General features: G+C 43.9%; 1 protein-coding gene across 3 annotated transcripts; it reads right to left on the bottom strand.

Annotated features, from left to right (window-relative positions):
• Nucleotides 1–911: 911 nt before the first annotated feature.
• On the bottom strand, nucleotides 912–12671 carry PSMC3IP (PSMC3 interacting protein). 3 transcript variants are annotated; one of them, XR_011359857.1, is made up of 9 exons: nucleotides 12478–12670; nucleotides 10520–10620; nucleotides 9490–9579; nucleotides 9291–9402; nucleotides 8292–8437; nucleotides 6576–6629; nucleotides 4507–4566; nucleotides 2808–3829; nucleotides 912–1177 (listed from the first exon to the last, which is right to left on the bottom strand). XR_011359857.1 is itself a non-coding variant. In XM_069953807.1 (9 exons), the coding sequence occupies exons 1-8, from the start codon at nucleotides 12500–12502 to the stop codon at nucleotides 3773–3775; spliced, it is 645 nt and encodes a 214-aa protein (XP_069809908.1). In that variant the 5' UTR covers nucleotides 12503–12671; the 3' UTR covers nucleotides 2521–2939; nucleotides 3728–3772. The 3 variants fall into 3 exon arrangements, 2 of the variants coding, with proteins under 2 accessions (XP_069809908.1, XP_069809907.1); XM_069953807.1 differs by lacking the exon at nucleotides 912–1177 and having other exon boundaries at nucleotides 2521–2939; nucleotides 3728–3829; nucleotides 12478–12671; XM_069953806.1 differs by lacking the exon at nucleotides 912–1177 and having other exon boundaries at nucleotides 2521–3829.
• Nucleotides 12672–19139: the final 6468 nt, after the last annotated feature.

The raw sequence follows: 19139 nt of genomic DNA, 5'->3' as shown, positions 1-19139 counted from the left end.
CTAGCTTCAGAGTGGCCTATTACAGGCGGCGGCAGTCCCAGCCTGTGATTGGCTGACTGAGCTGACAGGCCGCTCTGAAGCTGCAGCACATGGGACCCAGGGAGAAGCGGACCACAGGAGCAGCCCTGGAGCGTGGATAGGTAATGTATATCGTCAGTCGCCGGCCACACACCGCCATTACACGTAGCGATGCGCGGTCTGCGCCCGCCAATTATAGGTTCTAACCTATATCAACGATCAGCCAATGATCGTTGTTTCTTACACGAAACGAAAATCTGCCCGATTATCGCTCCGTGTAAGAAGCACAACGATCATCGGCTGTAATAGTACCCTAAGACTGTAAAGCAGGAGTAGGGAACCTTGGCTCTCCAGCTGTTGCAAAAGTACAACTCCCATCGTGCCTGGACAGCCAAAGCTTTAGCATGATGGCAGTTTTAGTTTTGCAACAGCTGGAGAGCCAAGGTTCTCTACCCCTGCCTTCAAGGATACAGGTCACAATGGTTCTTGCTGCAGATCAGTCACAATTGCAGTAGATGCTAGAAGATCCGATTGCAATGTATACAAGTCCATCTAGTTTCATGCATAAACCCTATTAGAATAGTGCACGTGCATCTGACATTGAACGTATTGACGGCAACTAGATATGAGCAAACTTACAGTAAGTTAAGGTTTGTGCGACTGCTAAGGATATGACTGGCAGGAGTGGGAGAAATTTCTCAGGACTGGATCCAGCTTTTCCCAGGAGCGGCACTCAGTTAGAAAACAGTCGACTGATGAGTGGATTTCAGAGATAAAGCGCTTTGCTTCGTCATTACTGTAAATTCGCTCATCTAATGGCATCAGCATGCTGATCTGCAGAGAATTACTATGACAAATACTCCAGTGCCCTGTATATAATACTGCTGAAACACAACGCAGAACAAAACGCTTACCTTTACATCATCAGTTTATATAGTTTTGGTGTACGAGACGGCAGAAATCGCTCAGGGCCAGACATCTTGCAGTTTGCGATATCTTTCAGAATTTGTGATTTCCTTCTGGGTTACAACTGTTTAATGAAGCTAAATCTACTGGTATCTGTTCTTTTTATATTTATTTCTTTTGGAATGCTCTTTGTACAGCTGATTTATAATTAAATTTGTGACCTTTTATCCAGATACCATTGATTCCGTCATTTCTAGAAAAAAACAATGCATAGCTTTATAGTAAATAGCACACAATAAAACATAAGTGTCAATATTCTTTAATTCTAACAGTAAATTAAATTTACAAACTTATTCATATACAAAGATGTCATATATACAGAGATAGACCTGACATAAGGTCATTTCACTCAGGCCAAACCACTTCTAGATAAGGTGTAAGGTCATATGCTCCTCCATTTGCAGCCCCCTGTTGGATAGGAACCTCATCCAGACTGCAAAGCAGCAATGGCTTGGGACTTGACGATTATAGATTACAAGCAATAGGTGCAATAAAGTAAAATTAGGTTGTCCTATGATTACAAGTTGTTACCTATCCGTTTTCTAGGGAATAACAAAATGATTGCAGGTGTCTGATTGCCGGAATCCACTGAGATCTTGACAATGGGGATCCAAGTCTTCTGTGAGAACTGAGCAGCAGATGCATGTGCACTAGAGATTCGCTCATCTTTAGTGTGCACCCTAGATTTTTTTTTATGGCAGCTCATCCCAATAACCTCTATAGTGAATTAATGCTGCAGCCATCTCTGCTGCTCATTTTCCATGGAAGATTTGTGTCCCCGTTCTTATAATTTTGGGGTTCCCAGCCATCAGATGTTTTGCAATTAGATAGATCTAAGCATCATGGGAGATAACTTGTAATTGCAGGACAATCTCTTTAAGCATCATGTTTTTTTTTTTTTTAAGTGTCACTGTCATTTGTAGAAACTTTTAATGTTTCATTGTCAAAAGTTTTGATCAGTCAGGGTCTGAGCGTTCAGACCTGTACCGATTGGGAGAATAAGCAGGGAGAGGACCACGCTGCAGCATGTCCACTCTCGCTCAGTACGCACACAGACCCCGACTGATCAAAACTTTTGAATACATCTCTGACATGTCAAATGTTTTTACAAACTACAGCACCTGAATCCCAATGAAAACATGGCAGGTAATGACATGTCAAGAGTTTGTTGGTTCTGTCTCACAGTAATATTATAGACATATAGAGATGAGCACAACGTGAGTATGCTCTAGTCCGGCATTTCAATACTAGTTGCTCAAGAAGTTGGATTCAGCCCTAGCGAGTCTAGGAAAACATGGATACACCCAGAGGCTATGTTCACATGTAGTATGAGACCGGCCGGAACTGCAGTACCGGCCAGATGATCTTTAGTGCCGCTGAGTGCTGATGTGGGTGCATCCATGCACGCCCGCATCAGAACTTCCCACAGCACACAAGCGTGTGGCCGGAGCCGCGCGCTCCATTGTGTGAATTCACAGGATTTTCTGTGGCTGCTATTCACTGCAGCCGCAGAAAACAGACATGTTAGTTTAGCGCCGCTAGGATTCCCGGGTGGAGTGTATACACTCCGTCCGGAATTTCCTCAGCCTGCAGCACTACGTAAGTACCGCAGGAATTTCTGCGGAACTTACGTAGTGTGAACATAGCCGCAGACTGTATCTGTGTTTCACAGGACTCTCTTGGGCTGCATCTACCTTCCTCAGCCACTGGTATTCAAATGCCTGACTAGACCATGCTCAAGTTTCTGTCATATTTAAACATAGCACACTGTCAGCCATCAAAGGAAAAGTAGTAGGTTTACTCATGCGTGTCTATATACCTACATTCATGTGAATGAAGAGTTGTTATCCTTTATAAAGAAAAGGCAGTGGTGAATGCCTCATCTTCATGTTACTTGTTGGATACTATAAAAAGTAGTAGGTTTACTTCTCTTCTGTCTTGACATGCACACTCACCTGAAATGTTATTAAAGAAGCAGGTGATATGGCTGTCTAATACTTTTCCAAAACTTATCAAACAAAAGCTAAAGCTGTAGTGGTAAGTCTAGGACAAACAAAGTTGCAGCAGTCTATTTCTACCCCAAGCTCCGCTTCCGTTACAATCTAGGAGCAATGATGGATGTTCTAAAGCTATGGGAGACCTAGTAGAAAGTGAGTCAGTCAGATTTATACAGCAGACAAATTGCTTCTCTATCTATTGTTTTGCTTCCCTTTTCAGAAAACAGAGATTATATGGCAGGAAACAGGGGAGACAGTAATGCAGACATGTGCTGGACTGTCTTCAGGCTCACTGAATACAAAACTTAGCACATGTTAAAGCTGTATTACCACCTCACAAAGATAGCAAATCACTATTTTATGATCATGGGAGTCCGACCCCTTGGTCCCAGAACTTCCATTCACTTACATTAAGCTGTGCCGCAGCTCCGCCGCACAGCGAGCAGTATACTGGGTATGCGGCTTGTTAGAACCGTTCAGTAGAAGTGCCTATTGGTTTTGGTCCACAGGTAATTTATAGCTCTTTAGGGGGGAGTTGTATTAAACAGACTTATGATAAGGGTCTCGCTGTTGCCCACTGTAACCAATCACAGCTCGGCTTCCATTTCTCATATTGTTCTGGTAAAATGAAAGCTGAGCTGGGATTGGTTGCTATGGGTAAGAAAGACTCTTACTAGAAGACAGCACAATACATCTTCCTGTAAAAGTTCCTTGTTGCTCCTCATGAAAGAAGAATTGCTATGTACAAAGTATAGTGTTTCTTTTCAGGATACACTGTTCTGGGAGGATGGTCAGATATCTGGTACAGTCACATTGTGTTCTTCATCTGTTTCAACCCCGACTTCTTCCTGTAAGTTTCCAGGGAGAACACGAAATAGTAATATGCACAAAACGTCTACAGCAAACTGATTATACATTAACTTATAGTTATTAAAGAGAACCCATCACTAAGACAATGCTATCTAATCATGGAAGAGCTAAACAGATTGATATATATCTTAATGGGAAAAGATTCTGTATAACTTGCAACATGTTGAGTGAAATCCCTGCTCATTCTATGGTAAGGAGTCCAGTGGGCGGAGTCACTCAATGGACTGGACTCTTTAGCATGGAAACATCAGAGATTTCAATCAATAAATTACAAGTTATACTGAATCTCTTCCTATAAAGATATATATCAATCCGTTCAGCTCTTCCTGCTCTATAACATGATGCCCATAGCTTAGGTAGCATTTTTATGGTGACAGGTTCCCTTTAAAGCCTCATCTCCCTCCACCTCTTCCCTCTCCATAGAAAACCATGAAGACAGGGGGGAGAGCTTCAAACTGCTTTCTCATGATAAAAATGCATTTTTCCGCTAATAAACCCAATCACAAAGTTTCTTAAAATCACTTATACTATTGATTTCCGCAAAAAAAAATGTAAACGACAGTGACCCTTTAAGGTCCTCTCAAGAAAAAGAAAAACCCTTGGGATCATTTAGCACCAAATATACCAGTTCTGAAGATAACCTAGAATTACTTACAAAGAAGTGTTTCTTGCTTTTGGGGTAGCCTTCAAGGATGGCATCAAAAATATCTGTAGCCTAGAAAATAAAGACAATAGTTACCAAAAGGAACTGACAGCATATCCACATGATTGTCCTAAAAATGGTTTGTCAGGATAAGGTGGATTGAAGGGGAGTCTCTTAAAGGCTTCTATTCCCTTATGTGTTCCGATGGTTCCCAGTCTCTGCCACTTCCTGTGATATGAGGGAACTGCCTTCTCACCCAATCACTGGCTGGAGCTGTGCTCTCTGGGCAGTTCCCGCAGGGATGACCCATCACAGAAACCAACGGGGATTGAGAACAAACAGCAGTAGTTGCAGGAGATAATAGAAGATAAAAGAAGACTATAGAAGTCAACGCAAAAAAGCGTATCCCAACAGATGGCACAACGTTACATCTGTTTTTTCTTCCCCTAAAACGTAAACGTTAAAGGGACTGCAAAAACTCAGTGTAAATGTACCCAAAAAAAGTCACTGCTACTTTTACTATAAAATGCCTTACACCGTATTGTTTCACTTTGTAAGAAGCCCCCCTGGTTTAACCTACTTAAAACAGGAGAAAAAAAAATATTTCATGCTAATTAAACTTCCCTGGTGGTCTAGTGAACTTCATTGAAATGACAGGGTCCCTTTAACACTCTTCATGACCATACGTTACACCAAAACCCCACAACCCTCTGCTACATACAGACCATTAGGGCGCTACACATACACAAACAGCTCTGCTATGTAAACATACACACATAGGGTGGGTTCATACTGAGGAATTCTCGCTGATAATGTCCGTGGAATTGCTCTGTCTGTCCGCGCGCACGGCCGCGCACCTTTCCGCCGCCTCCATAGACACCTCATTCCTCTCATTCCTCAGTATAAACCCACCCATATATAAACACAAACCTTTGCTTCATCCCCATACACAAACAGCTCTGCTACATACAGAGACATATACATAAATTTTTTTTGTACAGATTACCCCTACCTACAGTATCTGTATCTGTGAGGGTACATTCCTCACAGTCATGTGACTAATCATATGACTGTGACATCATGGAAGGTGCAGCAGGACCTTAAGCTCCCATGGGACTCCTACATGTAGGAATCAGAAGGAGATGCACCACAAATCACAACCAGATTCCTCTCCTCCCCCGCACTGATCTCACAGATCGGTGTCCAGCAGAGAATGGAAGGTGACTATGAAGCTATCAGTAGCTGCACAGTTCACCCTGAGGTTGAGCACATTGCTCCATCATCACTCTGCCTGAACATTAGGGAAGCACTTAGGGTACTATTACATGGAACGATAATCAGCCCTATCTGGCCGATTATCGCTCCGTGTAATAAACACAACGATCAGCCGATGACAACGATCATCGGCTGATCGATGATATAGGTTTGGGCCTATAATTGTCAGGCGCCAACTGCGCATTACTAGGCGTACTAGCGATGTGCGTCCGGTGGCTGACGATATGCAAAGTGCTTGCATTACCTGTCCATGCTGCAGGGCTACTCTTGCACTCTACTTCTCCCCATATCCCGCACGCTGCAGCTTCAGAGCGGCCTGTCTGAGCTGACAGGCTGCTCAGCCAATCACTGGCCGGCACTGCCGCAGCCAGTGATTGGCTGAGCGGCCAGTCAGCTGAGACAGGCCGCTCTGAAGCTGGAGCGCATGGGACCCGGGGAGAAGCAGAGCGCAAGAGGAGCCCTGCAGCATGGACAGGTAATGTATAAAGTATAAGCAAGAGCTGCAAGAACATCAGTAACAATGTCCCTGCAGCCTTTGTTAAACGATTATCGGGCCGTGTAATAGGCCCAGTAAACGAGCGCCTATCTGCGCTCATTTACAGTTATTATCGGGCCCCCATTGGCCCATGTAATAGGACCCTTAGGCTGTCTGACACTGTCAGGCCTCCCTGTTTGCAGGCTGTAAGACACAGGCACTTTAGTGAAGTGACATCTGAACTCCCTTAACATTACATAGTGTATAAAGCCAGCAAGCTGATCTCACATGTATACATATAGTCCGGGTCCTAGCAGGCAGACACACTCACCATGCGTTTCCTCTTTCTCCATTCTTTACAGTATAGTTTCCGCTCACTGTACACCTACAGGAAAAGCACCAGGTAAAAGACATTACGTAAAACATATAAAGGATGTTAAACTAAGCCCTGCAACCAGTGATCTGTGTAACGGCAATCTGTTTGGTTGGAGTGTCAATAGTTGTAAAGGCTATGCATATTATTTCTCCATATATTAGCGGTTATAAAGCTTCAGCGTGCAGTCGTCATATCTACTCAGACCCCGATATGCAGCCTACAACTTGCTTTTAGATTTAGACTCTTATGGTGTGGTCATGTCCTATTTTAGGGGACTCTGCTGACAATCTATTGCAGGGGATGAGGGCATTCTGTCTCCGACAAAAGGAGAACTCAAACCAAGTGGTGACAGAAAGTTATATATCAATATCAATTTGGAATTTACTTCTATTTAAAATTCTCAAGTTTTCCAGTACTTATCAGCTGCTGTATGTCCTGCAGGAAGTGGTGTATTCTTTCCAGTGTGACAGAGTGCTCTCTGCTGCCACCTCTATCCATGTCAGGAACTGTCCAGAGTAGTAGCAAATCCCCATGCTCTGGATAATTTCTTTTTGCCGGAGTACCCCCTTAAACATGTTATATTTCAAAACGGAAGATCCCTTGTTTTCCAGGGAAAATAGATGCCGACAGATGTTTTTGGCAGCGGCTGGTCTCCCTCTCTCTTGGGTGTGCAGGGGAAATGTTGTGGCCAAACAATGATTTGACTGAAAGCTATTTAAAAGGGTACTCCGGCAAAAATCTTTTTTCTTTCAAATCAACTGGTGTCAGAAAGTTATATAGATTTGTAATTTACTTCTATTTAAAAATGTCCAGTCTTCCAGTATTTATCAGTATTGGTGTAAAACGGCACTCTGTAATGGGGTGGTGCTCGTGGTCGGAAACAGTACCAGCAAGTAGTCAAGGAAAATCCCGGCACTCACCAAGTTAATGTTCTTTTATTAAAGAGTCACATCATACAGGTACAAACAGGAGGACACAGCATTTCGGCTCGTGGCCTTCATCAGGCCTCCAGGAGCTGAAACGCTGCGTCCTCCTGTTTGTACCCATATGATGTGACACTTTAATTAAAAAAACACTAAGAACTTGGTGAGTGTCTGGATTTTCCTTTATTTCCAGTACTTATCAGCTGCTGTATGTCCTGCAGAAAATGGTGTATTATTTCCAGTCTGACACAGTGCTCTCTGCTGCCACCTCTGTCTGTGACACGAACTGACAGGAACAAGGAAATTCAAGTCTACTAGTACTTATGATCTGCTGTATGTCCTGCAGGAAGTGGTGTATTCTTTCCAGTCTGACACAGTGCTCTCTGCTGCCACCTCTGTCCATGTCAGGAACTGTCCAGAGCAGGAGAGGTTTTCTACGTGGATTTGCTACTGCTCTGGACAGTTCCTGACATGGAAATAGGTTGCAACAGAGAGCTCTGTGTCAGACTGGAGAGAATAAACCTCTTCCTTCAGGACATACAGCAGCTGATAAGTACTGGAAGACATGAGATTTTCAAATAGAAGTAAATTACAAACCTATATAACTTTCTGAAACCAGTTGATTTGAAAGAAATAGATTTTCACCAAAATACCCCTTTAAGTGAACAGCCATCTTTATTTGCCATGTTTGTAATGGACAAATATAATGATAGCAACCAATGTACAGTTTGCAAACCGAACATTGTACCTTCTCTTTCTCCTCCGGGGTGACATGGTTAGTTGTAGTTTTAATCTTCTTCAGCTTATCCTGGTGTCTGTTACATTCCTTCTTTAATTCCTCGATCTCTTTCTCCATCTCCTCGGTGGTCATGGAGCTGTTCAGATCTTTCAGCTCTATGTAAGGCGACATTTTCACATTAATGCAAACAGTAATATGTGCAGAGGAGGAACGGCAGACGTTTGCAATAAACCTGTCTCAAACTGAGCCTGTTATTGTATACTGCACTGGTCAGCATATTCTGCCAAGTTCTTAAAGGGGTACTCCAGCATGGGGGCACTTTTGCGCTGGGACTGGGGACGAGGTGGCCGAGGGAAAAGACGTCCACTCACCTCCCCGGTTCCAGAGGCAGGTCCCGCATCGCGGCGCTCTGGTGCCCGGCCGTTTCCGGGTCTCTGACGCGGACCCGAGACGTCACGTGTCAGGTCCGCTCAGCCACTCAGTGAAGGAGGCGGGATCCCACCTCCTTCACTGACTGGCTGAGCGGACCTGAGACGTCACGTCTCGGGCCCGCATCAGACACCTGGAAGCGGACGGGAATCGGGCACCGGAGCGCCGCAATGCAGGACCCGCCGCTGGAACCGGGGAGGTGAGTGGACGTCTTTTCCCTCGGCCACCTCGTCCCCGGTCCCAGCACAAAAGTGCCCCCACGCTGGAGTACCCCTTTAACGTGTCGTATAAAAAAACTTTTGACAAGTCATAGGGACAAGTCTTAATTGGTGGGGGGTTTGGGAGCTCGGATGCTCAATGATTTATAGAATCAGCAGGGAAACGTATGCAAGAGTGTGTGAGACGGAAGACAGGGTGGCCTCCACACAGGTGTACCGCCTGCACCCCAGGAGAGAAAGACTGTCATCATTCATATAGATACATGAAGAGTAAAGGGTGAGGTGGCAGGGTTCATGTCAGGTCATGGTATAGGACAAGACTGTGACGATCTTCACAAATAACCAGCAGGTAACCACAAACCTGTCTCCAGCTGCCTGCAGCTCTGCTGGACGCTCTGCACCTTACTGGACAGTTCTGCGATCTGGTTGTCCAGACTCTTGAGCTCTGTGTCACTCACATTTGGAAACTGGTCCTACACATCCAAAAACCAAAGGAATTACGCTATGGCCTGCAGGATAAACCAATGGCATGATCTACAAGAGGAGACACTTCCGCTCACCTGATCCACAAAGTAGATTTTCTGCTTGCCGTAAACCTTTTCCTTGATTTTTCCTTGCTGGGCGAGTAGCTCCATTGCTTTAACAACGGCCTGGGGTAGCAAAACATAATGAAACAGTCATGTGAGTATGTAAGATGGAAATGTACTTCGTCCATGGGTTTCTAAACCTATAGACAGAACAAGGGGTTACAAGTAGAGTTATTTATTATATAGAGTTTCCTTTGAAGGGAAACAGTCAGCATGGATATCCATACCTTCAGTGTTGCTCTGTGATACATAATGTTGCTAAAAAAAAAAATGTCCTTTACCCAGGTCTGTGACACTGTCGGCTCCCACCTCGCTCTCCGACCGCTGCTGTATCTTTAGGCCGCCTGTCGTCAATCATTCTGGAGGAGGCGGTGCTGTCGCCTGAAGATACCACAGCAGTTGGAAAGCGAGGCAAGTTTCACAGTCAGCCCCGGATAAAGGACAATGTTTAGCAACACAGCAGATCACAAAGCAGCGCTGACAATAGGTGTGTATGTATGTGCTGTTATGTTTGCCAGGAAAGGTGCTTAGGCAGAACACAGCCACCATTAACCCAATGGAAACCAAGAGTATCTCTTTCAGCTCTGTAAAGGTAGTATAGGTAAGCAATTTATAAAAAAAAAATAAATAAAATTACAGCAGATTGTGTTCTCCAATACAGGGGAATTAAAAAAAAAAAGAAAAAAAAAAAGTCTGCTCCGGGTTGCACTCCTGGCCCCTATCAATCAGCTGTATGAAGGGGCTGCAGAACTTTCCACACAACATGCATAACAGCTAGGGCAGGGATGGTAAACCTTTGGCCCTCCAGCTGTTGCAAAACTACAATTCCCATCATGCCTTGACAGCCAAAGACTGGCCAGGCATGATGGGAATTGTAGTTTTGCAACAGCTGGAGGGCTGAAGGTTCCCCATCCCTGAGCTAGTGCGTGCTACAAACGTAACTAAAGAGCATGCCCTCAACTCCATCCATGCAAGTGTAGAGCATGACCATTCTATTACTTACAGTTTTACCAAGGCCATGTTCCCTCTGCAGGTTGCTGAACACATCCTGAGTGCTGTACGGTCTGTTCTGGTCATTCAGATACTTCAGGATAAGACTGTTGGCTGTAGGAAAAGAGAAGGTAAGTTCTTGGGTTCTCATTAGAGATGAGCGAACCTTAAGCACGCTGGGGTCCTGGACACTTTGCGTATGATTACCGATGGCTGAAGAAATTGCATGTAACCTATGGCTGTACCCATGTTTTCCAGACAAGCTTAGGGCTGCATCCAACTCTTTTAGCCACCGGTAATCAAATGCAGAGCGTTCAGGATCAGGAGAACCCCAGTGTGCTCATCTCTAGTTCATATATATGGCTACTACCACAGGCAGAATGTGTTGCATCTCTATGGAGGTACATCTCATTGCTGCGGCCACATTCATGATGTCCATTCTAAGGCAAGGTATGGAGGAAAGTATACACTGAAGAGGGCTTGACGTCTTATTTTTCCACTTTTACAAATCTTTTAACTCCTTAAGGACCATGGGCGTACATTTACGCCCCTGCAGCCTGGGCCTTAAGGCAGAAGGACGTAAATGTACGCCCTGCCGCGGTCCCGAGCTATGGAGCGGGCTCACGAGCTGAGCTCGCCCCATAGCGGGTAAAGACTGGCTGATATCTGCAGCCAGGCCCTCACCCTCAATGGAGGATGACCGCCATCTCACAGCCGCCCGCCATTAACCCCTAAACGCCACGACCATTTAAGTGTAAGTGACCAAAGCATCTCCGGCCACTTACCAAATCGGGACCCCGAAGACACTGACTGCCAGAGGTCTACTCCTTACCTCTGTGCAGTCCGATCTTCTGATCTGCCACAGGCCACAGGCAGGCTCTATCAGAAAATCGCAGATTACACTGATCCCTGCTATGCTACGGCATAGCAGTGATCAGTATATTCAATCTAATTTAGTAATGTAAAAGTACCCTAAGGGGACTTAAAAAGCGTAAAAAAAAAAAAAAAAAAAATCAATAAAAGTTTTTAAAAATGTCCAAAGCCCCTCCCCCAATAAAAGTAAAAATCCCCCCCTTCCCATTTTATACATAAACCACATAAAAATAATAAAGTTAATTTACATATAATATAACCTAGCGTGCGTAATCGTCCGATCTATTAAAATAAAACAATATTGTTCCTGCACGGCGAACTGCGTGAACTAAAAACCGGTTAAAAAAAAAAAAAAAAAACACAGGGATTGCTTTTTTTAAATTACTTTTTATGTATAAAAAAAATAATAAGTGATCAATACGCCTGATCTAGAAAAAAATGTTACTAATAAAAACAAGAGATCATGACGCTAAAAAATGACACCCCCGTAGGTGAAAATATAAAAGCGCTATAAGAGTTATAATCGGGCCATTTTAAACACAACTATTTGCTAAAAAAAAAAAAAAAAGTTTTACCCCTAATAAAAATAGTAAAACGTTAGAAAACCTAGTAAACATGCATATGGCTGTGTTCAGACTGACCTATAGAATAAAGAAAAAAAGCCAGTGTTACCGTAAAGTGCATTATGTAAACATGGAACCACCCCAAAATTTGCGGAATCACATTTTTTGACCCAGATTTACCCCATAAATGATATTTTGGGGGTTTCGGGCGAGGAGGAAAAAAACGAAAGCGCAAAAGTGACAATTGGCCCGGTCCTTAAGGGGTTAATCACACAAGGCGACCAGTTCATATATGAGCCCTATATGTCAGTTACTGGGGGGGCGTTACCCATGGCAACCAATAAGAGGACTTGCATTCTCCAGAGGGCAGAATCTGGCAGGTTGCTATGGGTAACGTCATGACTCCTCTGCACCAGTCTACATAGATGAAATGTCCAGCTCACACAGCCGTGAAGTGTTACAGATGACAATGGGTTAATCTATATCCCTCTCTCTATTGTACAGTATACAGGAGACGTACAGGCGGCTCACTTACCCGCAGCGTCCTTTGATTTGCTCATCTTTCTAAATCCTCAGCGCTGAGGTAAAATTGACAATCCCGCCACGCCGCATCACGACATCTCCCACTTACGGCTCCACCGCGCCATCACGAGGCTTGGAACGCAAACAGGAAATTGAGAAATAATCAAGACATTCACATTCCAGAACGAGGCGTGCACCGCGTAAGATGCGGTGTCTTTTTTTTTTTTTTTTTTTTTTTGGCCTTTCAGCAGCCCTAGTTGTCACTAAATAAATGTGGAACTGAAAGCAATAAGATTAATGATTAGTATTTTTGCCTGTAATAAAAGTTGAGGTGATTGATTGTCTGTACAGGCTGGAAACATGACTGTGTCTGAGCGCCTTATGTATTCAGAGTGTGAACAGTTTCTAAAACTGTACAAAATTGTATATTTCTCAGAATAAAATGTGTCCATTGGCCCCTATGCCCAATATACAAACGTTTAGGCCAATGATGGGGAACCTTAGGCCCTTCAGCTGTTGCAGAACTACAATTCCCATCATGCCTTCGGCTTTGGATGTCCAGGCATGATGGGAATTGTAGTTCTGCAACAGCTGGAAGACTAAAGGTTCCCTATCCCTGATTTAGGCAACAGGTGTGGCCATGCTCTTAGGGCAAGATGGGAAATGTAGTTTTTACAACAGCTGGAAAACCTGGACGCAGGGAATGCTGGGATACTACATCAAGCATGGGGAACCTGCCGCCCTCCAGCTGTTGTAAACCTACAATTCCCATTATACTTGGATGGCCAAAGCTTTAGCTGCCCAGGCATGGTGGGGATTGTAGTTTTGCAACAGCTGGAGAGCCACAGGTTCCCCACCCCTTTACCATGTGGTGCCATTGAATTGCATAGGGGTCCTCTAAAGCTTTGTTCACACAGACTGATGGTATGTGCTATAAACCAGGGATGGGGAATCTTTGGCCCTCCAGCTGTTGTAAAACTACAATTCCCATCATGCCTGTACAGCCAAAGCCCCTAGCAACCAATCAGATTTCACCTTTCATTCTCACAGACTCTTTGGAAAAATGAAAGGTGGAATCCGATTGGTTGCTAGGGGCAACTGAGCCAGTTTCACTTCCCACCATGTTTGATAAATCTCCCCCCAAATCCTTATACACACTGTGATAAATCAGCCAATTTTTTTTATGCAACTTGAAAATAAATCAATGTGGTTTGTAAAAGATAAAATACAGGAATTGTTAAAAAAAAAATTTCTCCTCCAAATTCCCATTGATTTCTAGGTAGGCTGCCAAATGGTGCTCAGTAGAGAGGGTGGGACTCAAGCATGCTCCAGTCTGATCGTTCAGCATTCGAATACCGTTAGCTGATGAAGTTGGATGCAGCCCTAGGAAGTCCAGGAAAACATGGATACAGCCATAGGCCATAGGCTGTCTCCATGTTTTCCAGAGGGCCACATCCAACTTCTTCAGCTACAGTCACTCTAATCTCTAGTGCTGGGTAGCAGTGGAGTATTGATCTACTGCAATGATCCTGGTTTCTATAGGTTCATGTGAAGCATGCCTGTGTTCAATACAAACCCAATATGTCCAATACTACCCATCTCCGACATATGGCAGCAGTAGAGTCAGCATGCACATTTCATCAGGGCACGATGGGAACTGTAGTTTTGCAACAGCCGGCACAGGTTGGGGAACACTGCATTAGGTGGTAGGCCCCAAAATAACCAGGTCTGGCTGACATTTACCTAATGTGTATGGACACCAGTTGGATATATTCACAAAAAGTACATTTATCTGAATGGGTTCTGTACATGGATGGAACCCCATTCACAGCAATGGTTCAGTGGCACAAACTATGCGACAAACCTGCTGTGTGTGAAGTCACGCTAAGAAAAAGTGGCATTGTAAATACTTCTAAGACAGGGGTGTCACGCTCCTGGCCCTTCAGCTGTCGCAAGACTTAGGGCCCTATTACACCAAAACATTTGACAAATTATCTGACAGATTTTTTCAGCCAAAGCCAGAAATGGATTTGAAAAGAAGAGAAATCTCAGTCTTTCCTTTACGACCTGTTCTCTGTTAATAGTCTGTTCTTGGCTTTGGCTGAAAAATTCTGTCAGATATCTGTGTGTGTAATTAGGGCCCTTAGGTTGCTTTTACACAGAGAGATTTATCTGACAGATTTTTGAAGCCAAAGCCAGAAACAGACTATAAGCAAAGAACAAGTCATAAAGGAAAGACTGAGATTTCTTCCCTTTTCAAATCCATTCCTGGCTTTTGCTTCAACAACTGTCAGATAAATCTCTTTGGTTATCACCACCTTTTTTTTTTCTTCTTCTTTCCTCTCCCTTGTCTTTTTTTCTTTATTTTCTCCTTCTGCTTCTTACCTTCTACCCTTTTTCCCTCTCCCTCTACACTCTTTCTTCGTTTTTTTTAAAGTATTATATTGCCCCCCAAAAGTTATACAAATCACCAATATACACTTATTACGGGAAATGCTTATAAAGCGCTTTTTTTCTCTGCACTTACTACTGCATCAAGGCTTCACTTCCTGGATAACATGGTGATGTCACGACCCGACACCCAGAGCTGTGCGGCTGTGGCTGCTGGAGAGGATGATGGCAGGGGGACACTGGACACAGGGCACTGGAGGGACACTGAGCATCCCCCTGCCATCATCCTCTCCAGCCACAGCCCGCACAGCTCTGGGAGTCGGGTCGTGACATCACCATGTTATCCAGGAAGTGAAGCCTTGATGTAGTAGTAAGTGCAGGGAAAAAAAGCACTATATGTCCATTTCCCGTAATAAGTCTATATAGGTGATTTGTATACCCTTTGGGGGGCAATACAATACTTTAATAAAAAAACGAAGGAAGAGTGTATAGGGAGAGGGAAAAAGGGTAGAAGGCAAGAAGCAGGAGAAAAGAAAGAAAAAAAAAAAAGACAAGGGAGAGGAAAGAAGAAGAAGAAAAAAAAAAAGGTGGGTAGGTGAGGGAGGAACCACCTAGACCGCGTACACTCTTTCAAGCCCGCCCCTAAATTGTAAGCAACTGTTTGTACTCGGTGGAGCTTTCAAAGACAGTCCAAGCTGTCCAAGTAGAGGCAAATGTCTACGTCCGTTCCTGGAGTGATGTCGTCAGCTCCTCCATCCTCTTTATGGTCTCTACCTTACGAATCCAGTGTCCCACAGTAGGTGGGATGGGATCCTGGATTTCCAGTACGCTGGGATGCAGGCTCTAGCTGCGTTAACTAAGAATTTTAGTAAAGAATTTTTTTATACTTTAGTAGTGATGTCTGAAAAGTGCAGTGGAAAAAAAAAAGCCAGGAGTATTTGGAATTTGGTAATGCGGTAAAGGCATAGAACCAGACAAGACCAGAAACCATGGAGCATTGTACCCTCTGCGGCCCTGCAGCACCAGCAATGAGAGGGTGAGGGTGGGGAGGAGACACCTCCGGGAAGATTTTGTGTGGTCTAGAGGGTACATAATACCACCTCACCAACACTTTATATTCTGCCTCTACTGGCGATTGAAGATTTATGTGTGAATTGCTAGTCTATCCAGTTGTTGGTTAGTCAAAGAGATATTTAAGTCCACTTCCCACTTTGAATATCCCTGGCACGGGAGATGAGGTACACAGCTTTTATATATCTATAAAGAGACTAGGCATTGCTCCCACCTAGCCAGAATCCTGCTCCACACTGATGAAGAGCAACACCCCGAAACAGCTGTATGTGGATGGATACCTGGCCTTGGTTTTTCCCTTGTCATTACATCGACTTATATGGCCACCTAATATGGTGGTTTTGGTGGTTTCCCTACAGGAGCCATCCCCATGGCTGGGTCCTTCCCGGAGGGATATCTGGCTAGTCCTGTATTTCGAGACTCTTAAATGAATCTCCACGGGCTCTTCTTTTTGCATATTTAAATATTTATGACAGAGATGGGGAATCTTCTGCCTTCCAGCTGTCGCAAAACTACAATTACCATCGGCTTTGGCTGTCCAGGCATGATGGGAATTTTAGTTTTAGTTCCTCCATCCCCGATCTATGACATACTTACCAACATCATGGAACTATCATACACTCCACCATGGCTGTGCAGGTGTGGTATACAAATAAAAATACAGATTATACACGGGGTATTTAGCAATAAACTTTACTTGTTGTGGCAAGACTCGGTTTACACTTTACACAGAGATTGTCTATTACAACACGAAGCTTCCTGGTAACGTGTACAATCCCTCCACAATTCCCAATTGTACGTTCTTCCCCGGCGGGCAAGTTTCCTAGCGAGACCATTTACTTTTTGGCAGACGGCTCTCCAATTTATTGCAGGAAAACAAATCGCGTTGTGATCACACACAGGAGACTCATCCTCCAGATCTATCATGGCAGTGTGTTAAACCCAGCCCTTTTATCAATGTCTGAGAGCTACTAATGCTTCCTCGGCTGCCAAGACATTGACTGAAAGTACCGGCAATGGCCCGTTCCCCATCCTGGTCTCATTTACTACTAGTAGAGATAAGCGAAACTACAGTACGAAACCAAAACAGCGTCAGCCAATTTGTTCTGTGTAGAAAAAGTAGTTCACGATTTCCTGGAAAAAAGTGTGGCCACTTGGAAAGCAGATTTTCAAGTAGTCCACCTCTCTGCTGGCTTCTGTCCCTCTGGCTCAGCTGGACTGACAGGCCTCTCCTTATTTCCATCTCATTCAAGACGGTGGTGAAGGGGAAGTAGAACAGGGTGGTGGTCAAAATGGATGCTCGCTTGTTTCCGTCAGTGCCATAGGTGGACAACTATGAGAACCTTTGGATCTTCAGCTCCTGCAAACCTACAATTCTCATCATGCCTGGACAGCCAAAGCTTTGGCTGTCCAGGCATGATGGGAATTGTAGTTTTGCAACAGTTGGAGGGACGATGGTTCCCCATCTCCAATTTAGTTATATGTCCAGTAGTTAGAGGGTATAGTCCAGCATACTAGTAATACTCTGTATATATGGCTGCCATCCTGTAGCTAGGGGATAAATTCTAATGGAGGGACAACCTTCTTTAATGGAAGTATCACGTGTTATATGAAATTTACTTCAAACAAGAACCAACGTTTCTAAAGTTAGTCACAATGCTACCTCTGGCCAACTTACCTTCTCGAGTGGTGTAAAGACCACCAAGGATCATCACCATGTAGACCTAGCATATTGTGGTCATCGTGAAGCCTTTTTTTCAAATAAAACCACACTTTTATCAATCTTTTCAAGGTTTTGTTCATTTTTAGAACAAGGATCACAAAAACTTCAGTGGAAATCAAAATGTATTCAAAATTAAAAGTGCATTTGCCTCGGGAGAAAAAAAAAAAAAAAAAAAAAGAGATCTGGTCTCTATCATAAAAGAAATGCTGCACTGAACAATACCACAAGATGAAGCCCTGATCCCCATCGGCTATAGGGTCACTGCTGAAACATAAAGGGTAGCTCCACACCTTATCCTCCATAAAGTACAATTGCCTTGGCAGGAGGAGACACTGTCAGAGATGCACCAGGCAACCAAAATGATATATGAAAAGCGCCTATAACTTCCAGGGCACTGACCTATATAAATTAAATGCTGCTCGGCCCTATACAGCCCGAGCATATGACCTGCCTCTGAGTATTACCTCCCTTGGCTCTTCTCGCTAGCCATACACAGTAGATAGCGGTAAATGATCTCTCCTGTAACCACATACACTCAGATCAGTCCCTGAGTGCATGCTTATCTCAATGGTTGGGGGCATTAGAGACTGACTCTTAATGCAAATCTATAGGATCTGGTCAACTTCAGTTATGCATTTCTCTCCTGGCTTCTTCTAGCGACTGGTCACATCCTGAACACTCAAACCCAACCAATCAAATATTTGACATTTCCTCACAAAATGTCAAAAGTTTTTTGAAATGAGGGGACATTTCCTATTGTCTTGTTTCTATGAATCCTATATATGTCCATCATAGCAGAAAGCAAACAAATCCTAGTGTAGTGTATTCCTGGATTTATCAAACATGGTGTAAAGTGAAACCGGCTCAGTTGCCCCTAGCTATCAATCAGATTCCACCTTTCATTCCTGACAGACGCTTTGGAAAATGAAGGTGGAATCTGATTGGTTGCTAGGGGCAACTGAGCCAGTTTTTAATAAATCTCACAATAAGATTCCTTCTAATATGGGACAGCGCAAAGACACAAGTGCCGATCAGCGAGATCGGCGCTCGATTGCAGGGCCTTTACATGGCATAATTAATAGAGTGACCGGCCACACAAACGACCCTTGTATTGTTTGTGCGACCATGGGAGCGAACAGCACAGATATGCATATATTCGTGCTGTGAGTTTCCAGATCACAGAAGCAGTGTATACATACCTAGTGCACTGCTGGGTGATCTGTCTCTCTCAGTTAGGAAACAGATAAAAGGAAGTATGTCCACAAGATCAGACTACACAATTTGTTGTCTGTTGCCATGGATACATATAATTTGCATTAGAACTATAGAAACAAAAATGGCCGGAAACTTAATCAATAATAATATCCAGCAGATGTGGCTGGTAAAAAGATAGTAAGTGAATATAAACCTGCATGGAATAAACATAAAGAGATGAGCGAGCCTAGAGTGTGCAGCATTTGATTACCGGTGGCTGAAGAAGTTGGATGCAG

This window comes from Dendropsophus ebraccatus, chromosome 14, assembly GCF_027789765.1.
Source record: "Dendropsophus ebraccatus isolate aDenEbr1 chromosome 14, aDenEbr1.pat, whole genome shotgun sequence".
NCBI classification, from domain to species: Eukaryota; Metazoa; Chordata; class Amphibia; order Anura; family Hylidae; genus Dendropsophus; species Dendropsophus ebraccatus.
This window is presented reverse-complemented; position numbering and strand designations above follow the sequence as displayed.